This window comes from Zootermopsis nevadensis, unplaced genomic scaffold (assembly GCF_977971745.1).
Source record: "Zootermopsis nevadensis isolate Lab colony 2312 unplaced genomic scaffold, Znev_1.0 Znev_ptg000012l, whole genome shotgun sequence".
In the NCBI taxonomy this organism is placed as follows: domain Eukaryota; kingdom Metazoa; phylum Arthropoda; class Insecta; order Blattodea; family Termopsidae; genus Zootermopsis; species Zootermopsis nevadensis.
In genome coordinates, this window is record NW_028259144.1 from 7,680,279 (window position 1) to 7,700,081 (window position 19,803).

The 19,803-nt window shown below is 33.5% G+C and overlaps 2 protein-coding genes across 11 annotated transcripts in view; one reads left to right on the top strand and one right to left on the bottom strand.

The window, feature by feature from the left end:
• Mlp84B (Muscle LIM protein at 84B) overlaps positions 1-19,803 on the bottom strand; it is a 49,983-nt gene that overhangs the window by 27,820 nt on the left and 2,360 nt on the right. For 4 of the 7 annotated variants that reach the window (XM_022058027.2, XM_022058019.2, XM_022058009.2 and 1 more), the window contains exons 2-3: positions 3,899-4,041; positions 202-370 (exon numbers count right to left, since the gene is read on the bottom strand). In XM_022058027.2, coding sequence (XP_021913719.1) covers positions 202-370; positions 3,899-4,013 — 284 coding nt within the window. In that variant the 5' untranslated portion in view covers positions 4,014-4,041. Of the gene's footprint in view, positions 1-201; positions 371-3,898; positions 4,042-19,803 lie in introns of those variants that run through there. The other 3 variants (XM_022058054.2, XM_022058046.2, XM_022058036.2) reach the window with 1 other exon arrangement.
• The window catches only part of LOC110826849 (uncharacterized), a 102,222-nt gene continuing 83,693 nt past the window's right edge, over positions 1,275-19,803 (top strand). For 3 of the 4 annotated variants that reach the window (XM_087347799.1, XM_087347800.1, XM_087347801.1), the window contains exon 1: positions 1,275-1,454. The gene's annotated coding sequence lies outside the window, so the exon portion shown is untranslated. Of the gene's footprint in view, positions 1,455-19,250; positions 19,343-19,803 lie in introns of those variants that run through there. The other variant, XM_087347802.1, reaches the window with a different exon arrangement.

Consider the following 19,803-nt stretch of genomic DNA (forward strand, 5'->3'; position numbering starts at 1 on the left):
TCCTTTACTCATAATATAAAGAGTACACTAAAATGTCTGACCACAAAACTCAGACTGTAATATTATAAGTTTAATTTCTTCATGTACCTGAAAACAACATGTAAAATGTATCTTCTGTCACACAATATCTATCTAACTTTTATGAAATGTGGTAGACTTATACATTAATGTTACAATATAGAAGTTGTAATTCCTACTCACGATTCAGATTCCTTGGTGAGATGTTCTCCCTGGTCCATGCTAAGGCAACCGGCACCACCACCAAATCCGTATCCCTTGGGGCCATATTTGCGTGCATGGCACACTTTGCAGAACAGCTCACCTTCATGCTCAGAGCAATTGGTGGAGTCCAGAAGTTTATTGCACATGCCTATGCACAGAGCAGCATTACCAGTGACTTAACACCCAAATGACTAGATTTAACTAATTAGAATTTGAGGTTTTCATGGTGGCGAGTGAAGAAGGTTACCTATTGGTTGCTGTGTAGTCTTGTACACAGATGTTTCAGACATACTTACTACTTCCATCAACTGGGTGATAACTAATTGTGATGAGTCATTTTAACCTCTAAAATGTTGGTTAAATTTTACCAGACTACTGGTGCTACAACCTAGAAAACAGCCATCTTTGACTAGTTTCAACATTTATTGTAAATTTGAAAGTAGTTATATAATAAATGAGAGTTACTGTATCTACATAATCATGTATCCTTGATCACAAGATTGTTCATGCATTTAACCAAGAACATTTATCCTGTTAATGTATCCAATCTATAGTGAATTTCAGCATTAGCCCTCTTACAGTTTACCTTTGACTAATCATAATTTTTGAACCATCATAAATGAACAAATAAATGATACATTTTTTCACTTGAAATCATTTAATATCTCATTTAAGTGTGTGTACTTCCTTCCAAGACAATATCTATATAGCTTATTTGGAAGACGAATGTTAAAAGATTCTTTGACACTTAAGTCTAAAAATAATTTGTGCACTACCATATCTGAAAACAAAATTTTTATACTGAGAAATCTTATTTGGAAAACCCTTCCCAAGCTATGCCTGAGATATCTTGCTGTAAAAGACCTTCTGATCTGAATTTGTTATAAGTTTGGAAGAACAGTGAAAAAAACCCTAATTTTATTCGAAAATTATCTGTGGTCAATTTTACAAATGAACTAGGATAGACTACCTTAAAATGACATAGATGTGTTATTGAGTAATATATTCCGTGAATGATTTTATATTTCGCGCCGTTATGTTGGTCAGATTAGAAATTAACATACAGTGAAAAAAAGATGGCGTGTTAAGAGAGCGCGGTTTTCAAGTTTTGGGTGCAAAAGTGTTTTTTGGAGTTGTTCTTACGGTTTTACAGTCACAGTTTGTCAGCATTGGCAGACCATTGTTTGTGAGCAGTTTTCCGAAACATTTGAAGCGAAGACTGGACTTTGGAAGTAAGTCATAATTAATACAAATTGCTTCATTCAGCGTTTTGATATTTTTTGTATTTTAAAAAATGTCCGTAGGAGAACTAATTGCTCATGTAATGAACATTTCTTCATGAACAAACATTACAGAAAGCATGCACGTCATAAATAGAGATAAATGCTAGTGTGTTAAACCGATCTCAGTAAACCCTCGTCCAATGTGGGGATACGTTCCTCGAGAGTGGCACGTTCGGTGAATCCGCGTAGAACGAACTTAATATTGTGTGGGGGTTAAAGACGCGGGAGTGGGTTTTACTGAAGTCAGTATGTCATTTTATGCCGATCCCCCCCCCCCAAAAAAAAATTGAACGTGGAACTTTTTATATTAACAATTACAAATACCTTAAGGATGTGAAACTGACTTTGTATTGGTCAATTTAATGTATTTTGAATCTATACTAGCAGAAACTATGTGAATTACTGAACTGTATAACGACTTTGTTGTTCATGTTAGCTTTACCATGTAGAATGAAATACCTTGTGGAATAGGCATAGTGAATTCTTCCAGCAACGTAATTGTTTCTATCTCAAAACCTGGTTACTTAGTTATCAATGAGTATCTCCATTTGACAGACATATCATAAAGTGGCCAACACGAATAAAAGTGGGTGGAGCAGATATACACATAAAAACAGCGTCAGCTTCGTGCTCGAATTAACTAAATACTTTATCCACCAACTCTCTGAAGCTGATTGGCTTACAAGGACACTTGACAGTAGATTTGCAGAAAAATTCAAAACTCAGCCACTACGGTTCAAGTCCCTCACTTTAGTTTCATTCAAATGTTTTGCCAGGACAATGGAGTAACCTGTATCAGTTGGGCAACGTTCCAAATTGTCACATTCAGAGCACTGTGGCTGCCCGGGTCATTGACTTCTGAAGATCCACAGATAGAGTTTGTAAAAGTGAGATTGGTCTTCTTCTTCTTCTTCTATGAATGCCTCTGGCAATGGTCTTACATTGCTACTGTCTTTCTTTTAGACTTTAGACATCATCTGCTTTTTTTAAGTCTTAAAAATCACAGTGTTTCAAAGAATGTTACTTTCTTTGTTTTCATTCAGATAAAACAAATCTGTCGACAGATTGGGAATAGCTCAGTCTGCAACAAAGTAGGTGTCTCTCACTTTTCTACCTAAATATATGGAAAGAACCATTCTTTGAAATATAGTGATTTTTAAAGTTTTAAGATTTTTGAAAAAATAAAACAAAAACAAAAAACAATGGATGTAGGAAGTTGAAATTGATTTTGCTGTTTTGTTTTTCTTCTGGGAAGGAAATTATAATGCTAGGTATCCCATTTAACATGAATCCCTCAATGACAGAACCAACTACTAGATAATTAGTTTGTCGCAAAGCAGAATGTTGTTATAACATGTTAGTAGGTAGGTCCCAAGTAACATGGAACTCTCTGTATTTCCACAAGAATAAAGTTTCAGACATACAGTAAATTATCCACTTGTAGCTTGTGGTTTAGGAGACAGAAATATGAGAAATGGTCTGAAATCTTTATACAAAGAAATAACATTTAAGTATCAATTTCTTTACTGTAAATGTTAACATCCTTTGTGAAGTTCAAAATAATGGTATAATATTAAAAATAGCCTATCATTCTGAATACATTGCCATACGATTTCACAAATTTCTCAAAGTTTATTTAATTTCACAAGATTAGGTCTAACTTTCTGTTCTGGAGGTGTCTTGTTTCAATATTGGCCAGTTAAATGGCTGTCCTGAATTTTCTCACAGTTTTGCTTACTTTCTTCATGCAGATATCAGAATAATATTTCATAACAGACCATATCCTTTTACTCTGATGGCCTTAAAATTAATCATTAACATGTTTATTTGCTGGAATGGGGGATATTTCCATTTCACTGCCCTTTGTACCCTATCATCACATGTCTACCAAACTTCCAAACAACTATTTATTTTATATGAAATAGAATAAATATGAATAGTATTCATCCTAAGCTACCATTACTATCACCGCCTGCCACCACTGGTATCTGTTTTTGATGTCAAATAGACAGCAGCACAGCTTTGACCATAATGAGTTTTACATACTTATGTAGTAATCTGTGATATTTATTATTAGTTTTAACAACAAAATAATAACTGTCTTGAAAAGCTGTGTTTTCATATATTTTAACATAAGTGTTCGTAAATTACGAGGTATCATCGATGAAATTACTATTTAATTATTAGATTTCTGAAGATGTTCCTTTGTTTTCATGTTTCCTTTAGAATAAATTAGAATAAACAGGGATTAGGATTTAAAATTATGACAACTGTGTCCCACTTATAACGTACTTGGTCAAAGCTTCGTTTGAATAAGAAAATTCATATCGCTCATACGAATATTACAGCACTGAACAATTGCTATATGTGCAGATGTTTGGAACAGTACTTACCACACTTGAAGCACATCTTGTGCCATTTCAGCCCTCCTGCGACTCGCTCCTCAGCAGCGTACACAGACTTGCCGCACTTGGGGCACTTGGGGTTTTCCACAGGCTTAAAAGGCATTTTTAATGGCGGGGATTACTTTTCTGACCTGAAATAAAGCAAAAAAATTAACATTAAAATTTATAAACAGATAAGAAACAGTCTGTTACCATTTGTTTAACAAGGATGCATAATTGGAATTCTGTAAGTTTGGATACAAGGAACCATGTTTCCTGTATTTTATTTTGGTTGAAATAATGATGTTTGCAATGGAATTTTCTGATGTCCGTGTTTGTTCTACAATGCATCATCCTCATGTGTTACTATTCAGATACCTAATGTTTATTTTAACTGTCACTTTGACACATAATGTTTACCACTCTGAGTGTTTATCGAGTTACACGTTTACGCAACGTGTGGCCATCATCAGGTTTTATGTGTCAATTTTGGGCTGAACAAAGAATGAAAGTAACTCTTGAATGCAATGATGTATCAGACCTGAAGATAGCTGAAACATAGTTTGATAAATGTTTAGAAAGTGGTAAACGGTAAGTGTGAATGTGACAGGTAAAAGAAACATCAAATTCGCGTTGGTCTTCTGGAAAGTAATGTTGTGTGGACTTGTAGACAGATATAAAACATTTAATAGAAACATATTGTGTTAATCTTTAGGACTGAAGATGGAGACGGCATGTTTCTCTGAATCATCTATTATCTGCCTACAAATTCATGTAGTGTTTTTACTCGAAGACCAAAACGTTGACATCTTCGCCACTGTGATAACCTCAAATCTCCAAATTTGATAGTTTTCTCACCCAAATTTCTGAATTTGAACAGCATCTGAAGCATGAACCTATTTATAAATCTTCAACATTGAATTCTTTCTAGTTGTGCACCTTTGTATAATGGATATTGGTTTTATATATAACATAATAGTCTAAATAATTTTAAGACTGATCAGTGGCAGATATTTTATATTACACTTACAATATGTAAATAATAACGTCGGCAGATACACTATACAAATTTTCATGCAGCCTATGGGCCTTGTTTGTATGCTTTTTATGGCATAAATCTTGAGTTTATGTTAACAGAAACATGCAAGGGATTAATATAAACATCTAGAAATCTATATTTTAACCTGTAGTTATGTATGAGTGTGAAACTTGGTCTCTCTCAATAAGGGAAGTAAAGATAGAAGGTTTTTGATTTAAAAAAGTGCTTATGGTAATATTTAGTTGTATGAAGGAGGAAGTAACGAGGCAATAGAGAAAATTACATGATGAGGAGCTTCATGATTTTACTTTTCACTAAATATTACAGTGATAAAGTCAAGAAAGATGAGATAGGTGGATAATATTAAGATGGATAGGGAAGAGTGCTGGGTTATTGTGAAATGGTAATGGATCTTCGGTTTCCGTAAAGTTCTAAAAAATTTTCTTGACCAGCGAATTGTTAGCTACTCACGAAAGACTCTGCTCAATTTAGGTATAGCAATCGAAGATTCCTTGAAATCAGTACCGAAACTTTTTTTGACATGAATCCAGGCTTCACTGTTTGTTCACATTTTGAGAATAAAGACATGGTATGGGCCGCGCCCACTACGGCACTGCAAGTCTTGGCGAGGATGTGGTGGCAGACAGATAAAGCGTGGGGGTACAGCTATTGGAAGGTCGCCAATACCAAAGCCAAGCCCACACTGCGTCGCGACGCTATCCAAATTTGGTGCGACGCAGGTAAAGTTACACAACTGCTAGTGCAGTGGTGTTTCTAGTATGCTTCGCTCCTCATATGCGTATACCACGCTACCTCTCCCATAGCAAAGCTCTGCTTATTAATTTATATATACCCCCCTCTTAAATATAGGCCTCGGATCACGAACTGGGTCACATAGGAAAAATATTTGTTTTGGCGTCAGAAAATGTCCACCTATCCAAATCACTGAGAAAAAGTACCATCTAAATAGCTTCGAGATTTATTATATTTCTCAGTCTTAAGTTTCGTAAGATGTATTTAAGATGTAAATAATTTAAATATATCCACTAAAATAACAAACAATTGTTTTTAATCACGATTATTAATTAAATTAACAGCTAATAGACATAACGTTTCCTACAGTTTTAGCTACATTAAACATTACGATATTTACCTTCACATTTTAAATATATCAAGGATGTAAGTAAAAATCTCAAAAAAGTTTATATACACTTAAAATAAAGTAAATTAAACTTCCCGAAACTATTACATTGTATACACAAGGAACGGACAAATAATTATAGCAAGGCACAATCCACACATTAAAAGTCGTTTGTAATTATCATATAATATTTGTTGGCCCAGAGGGCTTTGATTAATTCGGTGATGAACATTCGGGTTCCGTAAGTCAGTTAGTTAGTTATATTAACTCCATGCAACACGTTTCTTCTTGAGAAGGTAATAAATAAATAGTCCCTCATGTTCTACAACTTTTATGGAACTAGTGTTTATTACCGTGCTCACAAGATACCGCCACTGGTCCCTATCCTGAGTCAACTGAATTCAGTCCACACTCAAAGGCCATTTTTTAATATACAAAAATGTACGACTAGTTTTTTTCTCTTTGCGTTTATCGACTAAAATTTCGTATGGATTTCTCGTATCTCCCATGCGCTCTACACGTCCTGTCCCATCTCATCCCATCCTCTACATTTGATCACTATAATAATATATAGTGAAGAGTGTTATGTTTATTTTAGTTGTGTCTTGTTCAGTATAGATGATTATCTCAATTTTGAAATAACAAGTATAATGACCCACTACATTAGCGTCTTCAGTAATGGGTGAATAAACCTTACAGAATTTGACATCTTAGACTTGTTAACTGACGAGTCGAATCCCCAAAGTATACCAAGAAACTAGACGGAGCGTTTAAGAAGTTTAGTTTTCTGTTAAGACAACTTTTGAAACTATTGTGTTTACGTTTCGAATAATTGAGAACGGTGACCCCACGTCACCGACTATAAAGAATTTACAGTAGTGCCAAATATTTAACCCTGAACAGGTCGAAAAAATCAGTTGGCAGTAGACAGTCATTGGCGTTTTAGCAAAGTAGAGTATTATTGGACGTGGCGCTTAAGTGCACACAGAATTTCACTACAGGTCCAGACAGAGGACACCCGCAGCTGATAATTAGGCAGGTCTGCGAGGATATAGGTAGTAATAACGAAAAACATACGACACATCTCATCCACTTAATAAAATTCTAAAAGGAATGCGTGTTTTTCGTGAAATTCGGCAGACGATTATGTCATTAGGAAATACGCTAAATTATTTTAATTTCTGCCTATGAGTATTCAAATATGGAAGACGTGAGAACTTTTTAAAATGTGATGTAAATCGCGACCGGGTTTTTTTCCTGTCTTCTTTTTTGTCCACGTTGATATTGAGCGTGAAATCAATTAACATGTTATCCAAGTTGTTAAATAACGTTCTGCTATTATATGAATTAAAATAATATAATTATTATTGTAAAATATTTGTTATTAATTCAGTTCCTTATTATTAGTGTGTTGTATCAATAGCCACTAGGCAAATTACAGATACAGCATGAGAGAAGAACACAAGAACACAATAATAAATACAAAAATGTAACAATAAAAAGATTATAAAATAAACACAGGTTCAATTCGGCTTAACTCTTCCACCTAATAGAATTCTTCGAATTTCGGCACGTGTACACGATATACTAAAATTTATCATGGTTTTCCCAAGTTCATCAAGGCTAATTCAGATATTCTGTTATAACACAGATAATGAATAATTCTAATTATGCTTACTTTCACGTTTTTCTTTAATCAATGAAAACAGTTCCTTATAAAGTTTCAATGACTTCATTATTATTACTTTACATTTATGTTCTTTGTGAACAGAATAGTGATTAGAATATTTGAACCTAATAGAAGGAAGTAACAAGAAGATAAATAAATTTGCATAACTAGTTTAATAGTTCACAAGCTTCAGCAAATATGTTATGCCTAGTAAATTACCCTCCAAGAAAAACTGGAAGTAAACACACATGACCATAAATATTATCCCATAGGGCCCAAATTCCATTAACATTATCACTATGGCAACGATTATGACAACGCACACATAACATAAATATTATCCCATAAGGTCGAAAATCTCTCTCTCTCTCTGTCTAAGCATTAAGTTATGAAACAATCTGATGTTGGCATATCGGCCAATATGAACAGAATCATATTTAAGAAGTATTATAGGCGGTAAATAATATTAGTGTGTTCTATGTCTCATTGGCCTCCGATCATAAATTAAAAATATCATCTAATTACCCATAAATAGCTCAGGGCTATGTATATGGGCTTTATTTAGGAAAACAATTTGCTTATATACTTAAATAGTTTATTTGGTTAAAACTTATTAGTCATTGACCGCAACGTATTTGGGGTTGGAACAAGATTGACTTGTATTTCAATGGAATTTTTATAAAATTAACTTATATTCTTTTGCGGTTTTTAAACTTTTGATTGGAAACCCTGCAGGTAATACACAACTTAGAAGACGTAAGAGTATGTGGAGAAAAATATGAAAGTGATTCTTAAAGAAGTAGTTTGGGTTGTTTTCAACTGGATTAATCTAGCTGAAGACATGAACTATTAGCGGGGTCTTGTAAATACGGTAGTGAATCTTGGTGTTTTGTACAACATGGAAAATATATGACGAGATGAGCAACTATTAACATCTAAAGAAGAATTTTGTTCTATGGAATTTATTTCGTTGTATTAAGAGAATTAAGAGGTTGCTTGTGTACGATACCAACCACTTGTCGTGTCAAGTTGCAAGAACGTAGCATCGGGTAAGCCAGCAAAGCAATGAATATTCAATTATGAAAATGTGATAAACTGTGACCACAGAAATTTGTCAGTAGAGCACTTCCATGCTTTCTAAATGATCAAATAATTTGATGGTTTGGAGATAAGTAAGCATAATGCAGGATTGTAAATATGTGACGTAGATGAATAACGTTTTCATATGTACTTCTCTTATGTAAGACGTTGTGTAAGGGTATTATGAAAACGTAAATCTTCCAGTAGCGATCCAAAGCATTGGCATCATTTTGGGTGGTTGAGCGTAGGAGCCAAATATGACGCACAAACGACTCAGCTGTTGAGTCACGTAGTAAAAATGTTGTTATAAACGTAGCCTACATCAACTAAAAATAATTGTGGTATGAAAACTCGCAACACGTTACATTTGGTCGAGTGCAACTTAAGAAATCACTTCCGCTGCAAACATAAAGTATTTGAAACCAGAATTCTTCATACGGCGAAATAATTATTTTTATGATAATTTTAAATGCATAACAAATAATTTCTGGCTCGTAAAAAGTAATTACACTTACAATTTACGAGGGTTAAAGGAAGTATTTTTGGTTCGCGCTATAACTCAGAAGACGGAAATCTTCAATTTTTTTTTTGTCTAAACAAGATGACGTCAACTTTAAGGCATGAAATTCCGCCAGTGAGATGTGATCAGTGTGGTAACATCGGAACGAATTTGAAAGTTGTAAATTCTTGCCTATTTAAGCCTTTTAAGCACGAAATTAGTCTAAATAATATTTAAGACATCAGTTTATACACCATAATCACGTCTCCATTAAAAATATTGGTCGAACAGTGCAGTTTTTAGATAAATTACCAATGTTTATTTCGAGAATTGTAAGAAACTTATAAATACATTGTGGATAAAATAAAGTTTGTGGATGTTAAAGTGTTGCAAATGGACACCACTGAGGTTTAAAGAAGACTGGAGATTCGCAATTCATAAAAGTTGTGATCGCTTTATATGCACGGCGTTAGACATGCTGAACCTTGAAACGAAATGGATCTTTTTCGTATGCTTGTATCGATTATCTGCTTTAAGCTTTCTGAAGGACCTAAATATGCCCACTTTCCTAAGTTTGGAATAGCTGCTCAAGGGAGGATAATAAAAGTTTATTACGAAGTCCGGGGGCGTTTGATGTAATGGATTGAATTTTGTTTCGACAGGCAATTGGTCAGTAGTGTGCCATTAAATGCCATAATCATTATTTTTATTTAATGGGGTTACAAGGCATATTATGATTTCACAAATTCGTTTTTCGTTTATAATTACAGGTAAATTCTTTATGCTAAAATTTATATGTTATTTTAAATATTATTGCTCTTTTTTAGGAGTTTATCAGTTTTCTTGTTATTGAATCAAACATAATTTTTCAACCAAAATTACAGAATGAAGCTCACGTAAATATCCTCTAAAATTAAACTTTCTGTCTTATAGTAAAAGTTCAATAATTACGTTACAAAAATCATCTCGCTAATAAAGTTAAACGTGCAGTATCTTTTTACCAAATTGTGATCAACCAAGGCGGATGAGATTCGGGGAATGTAGCACGAATGACGTTGATGAAATGCGTACATTTTAATTGGAAAAGCAGAAAAGATGGCCACTTGAAATATATAAGCTCTAAAGGCAAGATAATATTAAAATATATTTTAAATAAGTAGTGTATAAGAATGTGTTCTGAATTTAAGTTGTCGCTTAAACTTAAGTACTAGTTGTCATAAATCCCACACTTCCCTGAAATTTGAGGTGATATGTTCTCCCGAAACGTCTCAAACCACTACACGGCTTAATAACCCAGAACACAACTCATATTTGAAACTACAGGCTATATTTGTTCTGCAACGAAGAAAATGAAGGACAGGGATATTTATTTGTAATACGTGTTACCATGTTTCTTAACCAGGAAAGTTACACATTCGCGCCTGAAGAAGTACGTATAGATTACACGCCATACATCAAAGTCGGAGAAGTTGCTACGTGGTCACGGGGTAGCCTCAGTTGTTCCCTGCTGTTTCTCATATATACTTAAAAATAGTTTGTTGTTTGTTGTGGTTTGTTGCAACTGAACATCATACCATTGTGCCTTTTAAAGACAAATTTTCAGTTATTCTTCAACATTTCCTTTTTCCTCCCATAAGGGCAATCTATTGGAACATTTATATATTTTTACTTCAGTATTAAAGATTAGTTGTCTGACGGGGATAAAGTATCAAAGAGGACTGTTGAGGTAAACGGAGGAAGCGAAAAGGAAGAAAATGAGGAAGGAGGAATGAAGGGACACGGGAGGAAGCGTTACTAGAAACAAATCTCATACTCACAGACTTAAATTTGTTTATTTATGTCGCTTCGTAAAATAAACTGTGTACATCCAAGAACACAGTTTTTCTCTATGGCATCAAGACTACGAAGAAAACTCGAAACTAACTGTTATTTATAATATCGGATTAAATTAATACCAAGTTATAAATATATTTAAAATTAATAATATATAAAGATAATTATTACTAGATATAGTAAGTTACAAACTAAGACTATGTTTGAATTTCGAAAGAAAAGATTCTTCAGGGAGAGTACTGGTTTAGTACTACAATTTTTGGAAAGTACTGACATTCAGGAAATTCAATTAATTTTTAGTGCTATTTTAACTTTTAGTGGTAACTTCGAATGCTACCTACTTAACATATTATGACTATTTTATCCACAGATTTTACCTAAAGATCCCGAATGATTATCGTAATAAACAGCTATTATTTCCCTGAACACATTGAATTGCTGATCTTTGTAATTGAGACACGTTGCTTTCTTTGAAGCAAGAATTGAATCTTTAAATATTACATAGATGAACTCGGATATTCGAAGTGTTATATTAAGGGGTTAGCAGGAAGAATAGTGATTTTATAATGCGTAAGATTAGATTTAAACACAAATAGCATAGAATCTCAGCTGTGGTAATATTAAAACTAATAAAATTAGTCTCCAGCAGTGAGATGTTTTGTAGTCGCACTGTGGACCTACTGATTAGGTTTCTTAGACGAATAACCAGAGCAGGATATACCGGGTGTTGAAAAGATTATATTCTGTAAATAATTTACATCTTTATTTTATGTCCATATTCGGTTTCGTCATTGTAAGAAAATCCCCTTGTTTCTCATTGGAACATTAAGCATATTTTATCTCTCAAATCATAAGACAGATAAAGATTAAATTTTGGTATCGCAGATCCACTTTAATATTATTCTTTTTGTTTAACTTTGGTTCAATCATTTTACCTTAATCATACGTTAATACGGGACTTGAACTCCATACTACAGAAGCTTACAGCGGGATTATGACTTCAAGATTCATTGTTATGAACGCAGGGCAAGCTAGATTACTTGTGTGGGTTATTTACTACATTATAGAGTGGACACAGATAATAAGAAAAGTCAGTATTGACCCACACCTATACGATGACAGTCGTACTTCTGGACATATCGGAACAATCACTCCTACATCTAGGACCGATATGTACATCTGATAAAATTTAAGAAAAGACAACACCTCGCCCAAAATTGAAAAACAAATGGCATAAAACATCACCAAATGGAATCATATTTGAGTTTTAAGTTCGTAAATCTTATACACCTGAAGATGGTTTTATAAAAACTGAAACATGTTGTGTAAAGGATGTTCCAAAATGTAAATCGATCAATCGATATGGAACATCAATGATATTTTATTATCTTAATTATAAGAAATTTTAAATATTGTGATAAGACGGATTAAAATAAATAATTGTTAGAATATTTACAATATGACGCAATTACACTATCTTAATAAGAAAAGGGTTCCGAGGAGAATATTTAGACCCAATAGGGGTAGGAAGCAACATGACGGTGGAGAACAATGCATAATGAGGAAGCTTCATAAGTTACGATCTTAACAGAAAGTTATTTGGGTGATAAAAAGATAATGAATTGTGTTTGAACAAGACTGGAAAGGAGTACTCTTTGAACAAACTAAAGTTCCAAACGAGTTCTGTACTTCACGTCACGTGCGATGACGTCAGTAAGGGCAACGTGATAAATAGCACGACAGACAGAAAGACATGGACGTACGTATAAGATGCTCTTCGCTTGCGCTAAAGCGTAAAGAACATTTACAAACTGAAGAGATGAGATTTATCGGGAAACGTAGTAGTAATTTTGGGTAAAATATTAATGCCTAACGTCGGACTTTTGTTAAAACGGCGATGAACTTTGGAATTAAATGTACGGAGAGAAATTTCTTGAATCTGAATGAGTACTGGCTCATCAAAAAATCTTCTTCGTCGAAGTAGTTATGAAATATCGTAAGATTTTTTTGTAGTTATCCGTGCAGTATGACGTAACAGAAATAAGGACCTGTTGAATGTTACGTGACGAACAGTTTCATGCTAGCACGTTTACCGTGACACAATATAATTAGTGTGATTTAATTAAGGAATGTGATGTATGTTTAGGTTGGATTTGTAAAGGCAAATGAGACATCAAAATAAAATTATGGTAGTTAAAATTCAAAGGAAGATACAAATCTAAAGGGTTTTGACGACGGTAGTTTACATTTGAAATTGTTCGTTATCAGGACTTTTTCCATCGACTGTTCTTTTAAAATCAAGACGTTTTGGAGGCTGGTTCTGTCTAACTCTATCTAAGAGACCCAACAGAGTAGGTACCTCTCACCTGAAGACGGAGACAGAACCAGCCTCCGAAACGTCGTGATTTTAAAAGAACAGACGATGGAAAAGTCCTGATAACGAACAATTTTAAAAGGAAGGTACAAATTTGGACAACTTTTTTACTCTGATAATTATTGAACTGTTTCCTATTTAATTTAGAAGTGTCTACTTTTAAGGAATTTCACTAAATATTCTCTGGATTTCGTTTAACTATTATAAAAATAGTAGGAGAATATATAAATATAATAAACGATTCTTCATTATGTAATTATCTCCGCGCTTCGTCTGCAGTACGTCCAAATATTTTTCTTAACTGCTGTTTAAAGCAGTTTCACCATCGTCCTATGTCAGAATTAGAGCCCGCACAGATGGACAGCAAAACAGTTTGATTTATTTTTATCCCAATGTTCAGGGATTTCTATAGCAGACGAAACGCTTGCACTTAGCTTTTTCCTGCATTTATTTTTATCTTCGTGTTTTAGTGAACTTAATTTTGAATATTTATTTCTAAAACAGGATACAATATTTGAATGTTTGGTAACAGCATTTGGAACATTTGACAAATAAACAATCTCTTAAAATGTAGACATATTAACTTTTGCTAGTGCATAAATCGCAATTAACCGTTGTAGTATTTTGATAAGACTGTAAATTGAAGATCATACAGCGATTTATGTTGCCATGTGAGAAAGACACGTTACAAACACGCCATGAATCACGTCTTATAAAATCAGATCCGTATTTAAAAATTTTACCTTGTTATTGGACACTGAAAATGTATCCATATCTTAACGATCGGGCAATAAAGACATTTGGATGAGTGGAATTTTTCTCCATGCTTTATTAAGCTCATTAATGGCCAGCCGTTGGAGACGAAACTCTGTGGTCCTCAGAGCAGATCTTGATTTTGAGTTAAAGATAAAGATTCCGTCCCCTCTCGAAAATCTAAGAGCGGTTTTACAGTCGGTAGCCATGTTATTTGTTTATTTATTTAGATTCGTGTCCGTAACGACTGTGTCAGATACTCAGAATATAGTCTAATGGTGTTGAATTGTTAGAAATGATATCGAAGAAAGCGGTCGTGGCTTAATTAAGGCTCTGTCCCTGCATTTGTCTGAATAGACTGGGGAAAAATTAGGCGTTATTTTCAGTGATCTTGCAAAATTAAACGAATGTTTGATTGTAGTACGTATCACCAAGTAATACATTCACGCCTGAGAAAGTACGTGTCGATTACACGCCATACTCCGAAGTTGGAGAAGTTGCCGCTCTGTCACGGGGTAGTTGTAGAGGAAGTTGTAATGCTTTAGTGTTATTTATTATAAAACATATGAAATTCATCGCTTCTTATGGCACCGAAATTAATTACCTGCCATCGGTCCCCGTTTTACGCCAGATGAATAAATTCCACAAATTCCCATCTTGTTTTCTTTAGTTTCATTTTAATATTATCATCATATTTATGCTTGGTTCTTCCGTGTGGTATTTTATCTTCAGATTTTGCAGTCAGATTTTTTACCAATTTCTCATCTGTTGTAAGCTATACATGCCCTACCCATCTCATCAAATTTTATTTGAACATCCGAAAAATCTGGTGAAAAATACAAGTTATAGAGCTCTTCATTATGTAATTTTAAACTAACTCCACGGGGCAGAGTCCTTGGGGAAGAGAGATTTGTTCAGCTAGACAAAAAGTCGACTGCCTCTCTGGGACTCGAAAGTTTATTACCATGTTTGGTTCTTGTTCTAAGCCAGATGAATCCTGTACACACACTTTCATCCTATATACATTCTAATATTATCCTCTCTAATATTCTTAGGTCCTCCGAGTGATTTCTTAAGGCGTTCTAATCAAAATTTTGTAGGCATTTTTCTTGTCCTCGAAACTAGCGCGCATCTCAAATTACTGAATTACTTTTGAACTACATATATTCTCAACTCGTCAGGAGATGTTCTGCTATATTCATTGTTTTGGTTATTTAACGACGATTTTAATTGCATATAAAAAGATGGTGAATTAATGTTACTGTCATGTTACAACGTATATTTGAAAGTGGTAAAATATAATATTGTTGAAAGGCAATGGTAAACTTGTCTCGGCTTATAATTTCCTGAGTATTCGTAGTAAAAAAAAGAATATGGTACCCTTCATTATGTCACTGTCGCTTCCTTCAAAATTTTTGCCCATTCATGATAATTTTTCAAACTAAGTCGACATTTTATATCCTCTTTATTTGAAACAGTGTAGTTAAGTAATTTATTTACTGGATAAAGAATCATTCATAAGAATAGGTGTGTTACAAATTTGGAGAGAAAAGGAAGATTAGTTGGATATTGTCCAGTATCTGAATTATATTTAATCTACACAGCGTTTTAAAAGTTGGCTCCACTGCACTCATGCGTTGAGTTGTCATATTGACATATTAATTATTATTTTATTTTAATATTAGTGGCCATGATCAGGATTAAACTAGAGATCATTGGGTGGTTAGTGTATAACAGTGGTTTAGTGATTAGAGTAATAACTTTAGTATTAAAAAATGCTTTTGTTACAAACTAACGTTACCAATATTAAAAACAGAAGTAATAAATCTGTCATAGTGACAAGCAGTCGTCTGAAAGGGTTGTAGAGTCAAGTCTTGAAATATACAGCAGATATACTTCATAAAATTAACAATATCTAACGTAATATTTATGCACTAAGTTAACGAATTGACCATTGACGCATATGTTTAAGGAATCAGGATGAAGAATTGAAGGAAATAAGACGTTTTCATACTATTAGCAGATTTTAATTTGTAAGCCGTCATCCTACGATATCTAAAACAAATAAAATAAATTTCAAGGAAATAACTACATAGGAAAAATATTTGATTGCTTTTCCAAAAGTCTTGAAGAAGTTGTGGTAAATAGGTCTCGAATATTGTTTGAATATTTTTGAGTCGTGGGTTCAAATGTTGGCGACAGTGATGGTAAAACCCGAGAAGGTATGTACGACGTCTGGAGTTTATTTCCATTCGTGCTATTTTCGTATCTTCGAGAGTTTCCTTGTCAAAGTATCTGGACCATTTTTCATTCTGTGTCCGGACTCTATCTTAGGTGTCGAGAAACTTCCCAGTAATATTCTCGGCCTCATGAACGGAGGGGAGATAATATTCATCGCGGAATATTTGAACTAAATACAAATGAAAATAGATTTCAAAACAATGAAACTCTATTCTAATATTGTTTTGGGTATTGTCCATTGTCTTAGGTATTATTGGCATACAGTAACCTAGCAATTAGCGGATAAATTCAATGCCTTTAGAGTACTTTCATTTGGTAAATGAACTTAGTGAGTTATTAGATACAGATCTACTCTTAAAAATGTAGCATTGTTCAACAAATCGGAATCAATCAATCGGAACAAATGAGATTAGATATTACATTACGAATTTAATTCGGGGAATTTATACTGTTATTCGGTTCAAAATCTTCGAGTTTTAAATTTTATACAAGACAAATATCATATAATTATAAACTAATTATTTCATTATTATTGTATATATTATCAGTGTTTGCCTGTTATTGGCTTCTTGCTGTTTGCAAATACGTAAATAAATTAATTGAATTGAATTAATTGAATTGAATTAATTCTGTGGAATATTCCATTTTAAAAGCTGATAATAGCATTGATAGTTGATAAATTCACAACCTTTTAACCCAGATATTCATTTACATATTCACAAGAGACACTTGACAGTATTTGAAGAGAGATGAAATCAATCCACGTCTTCACGATCGATTCTTTTAAGGTTAATTTTAATATTATCCTCCCAAGAATACTTACTTTCTTCTCCTCAAGTTTTCATTCCAAAAGTCTCTAATCATTTTTCGTCTTCCCCATTTGTGCTCCTCGCATCTCATCCTCCGTAATCTGATCGCCCTGATAGTATTTGGTTAACAATAAGAATTATGAAGCTTTTCATCACACAAATGTCCTCAACCTCGGATTTTATTTCCTCTCTTAGGTTTTAAAACATTAAATATATGTTCTTTCCTTAATTATACAACAAATTTTAAACCCACACACAAATTACGGGCAAGATGCATACATTATTATTTCTCTATAGTTTATAATTTAATCAAGCTTCATTGACAATTATAATTATGAAAACATATATTTTAAATAAACGATCCATATATGAACACTATGTTACAGATTTCCATTATCTTAGGTATGTTTAATATTCGACAGTTGGCTCTACCTTAGTAATAAGAACAGTCGGTATATCAAATATACATCAGACGACGGACAATATCCAACATGATGTTATTATATGTACTCGACTGTTGTCATATTCCTTCATAGAATGGTAAATGGCAGTGTTATACTTTATAACTGAAAAGTTTATTATAAAATAATGATTACATATAAACTAGGTACGCGTGAAACGTTTTCCCCTAAATTCGATCGATTTTCTCCGATTTTAGAGTATCATAAATTAAAGTAAGGTGTTATTCCCTCGCTCATAGTATTTTGACACTGTAAACATTATAAACCAAAATTAATGTTTAACTAAACCGTCAGATGATAGAACAGGTTCAAAGGGAAATTTTACAGAAGTTTCGTAAAATTCAACGAAATGTAGTTATTTTTGTTGTAAAAAGATAAACTCCTATTCGTAACGTATATTGAGAAAAATGTTTCCTATTCTTAAACACTTCTCATACTGCGCTCCCGTGACGTAATCATCAAACTCTTCGATGCGGTCTTAAAATCGAGGAATATTCATCTCATTTCGCTGTTTTCGGGACCTGTCATAACCACCGCTGGAAAACGATCACACACATCTAAGTTTTTCTAAAGCATTTAATATTTACAAAAATAGTCAGAATACTAGTTATTGTCAGTACCCAATAAGTGTCATCTGTTAAAATAAATTTATATTATATAAAACACAATTCCACGCTTTCACGAAAGTTTGCGCTTTATCTGAATGACAGTTGCATAACCTAACTTAACCCAACCCAACCTAACCTAACCTAACCTAACCTAACCTAACCTAACATCGAACAAACGCCTCAAATGGCAGGCTAACAAAAAGTCTGTCTGGTTGAACCTGACTAACGATGTACTTTTATCAGATCGGTTTTGCTGTTACCCGGTGTACAGAGTTACCACAGTACCGCGAAAGCAATAAGTTTTATTTGTCGCTTTTCAAAGTGTTAGCCGGGATTACATGGTTAACACGAATGCTCCGTCGCTGAAATAAACTGTTTCTCGATTTATATTTGCTCTTACTTTCTTTGTAAATGCAAATTTTATTTGTTTACGCCTTTCTGTAATATTTGTGATCTGTACTTTAAGAAAACAGTTGCATGATTAACATGACGTTTCTGAACGTAACATATAACTGCATTGTTTCTTTAACATCTCAAGAGGTCATGTTAACCTTGTTTGAGTCTGAAACATATGTTCTGTTTTATTTCTTTAAACATTTGCAGTAAATTATATCGTCTGAAGTAAAGCTGAAAGGAACGAGAACGGAAAATGACAGCGACCTTATTCATGCTTTCTAGGGGCTAAATATAGTGCGTATTACTGAGAAACTCTTTTTGGGGGATGTCCAAATCAGTCAGTAAAAAAATTAGTAGGTGTTACAGTTTTTCTTGGCTTCTGTGTCTGCAAGCTGGCCATGGTACAGATGGTGTCTATTTGCTTTATATATTGGATTATATTTAGGTTATGCCATAATGTGGTCTTGAGGAGCTACTACACCTCTTCGTTTCAAGGCGAAACCACAGCAAAACTGGAAGGGTGGACTAGCCGTTTGTGCATCTAAGAATTGTCTGTATATTTCTAATTTTATGTACTATGACAAGGTCATATGTATCTTTTCTTGTTATATTTATATTTAGGGATATATTTTATGTCTTGTGAGACCCAAAATTTACGAACAGAATATACAAGTGTGATAGAAGTTCAAGATATATATGTAACCAAAACTGATTAAATCTATTAAATATATTTTATTGATTGTACAAATAGGACGATTTAGCATATATAATTAGAAATATCAAATAATGAAAGTTTATTGAACAATGTTGTCTAAATATGATCACACGACGAATAAGGATTTGGGGATATAATGTCGTGGTTAAACACTTAACAGTTATGGCTACTGAAGTTTTTTTAGTGTTAAAAGATCGTCATTATATCCTATCCATTGATAAGTTGTACCAGTCATTAGCATCATAACCGATTTTCTTCGTATCTTATTTTTATCTTTCTTAGTCTCCTACTTCGCC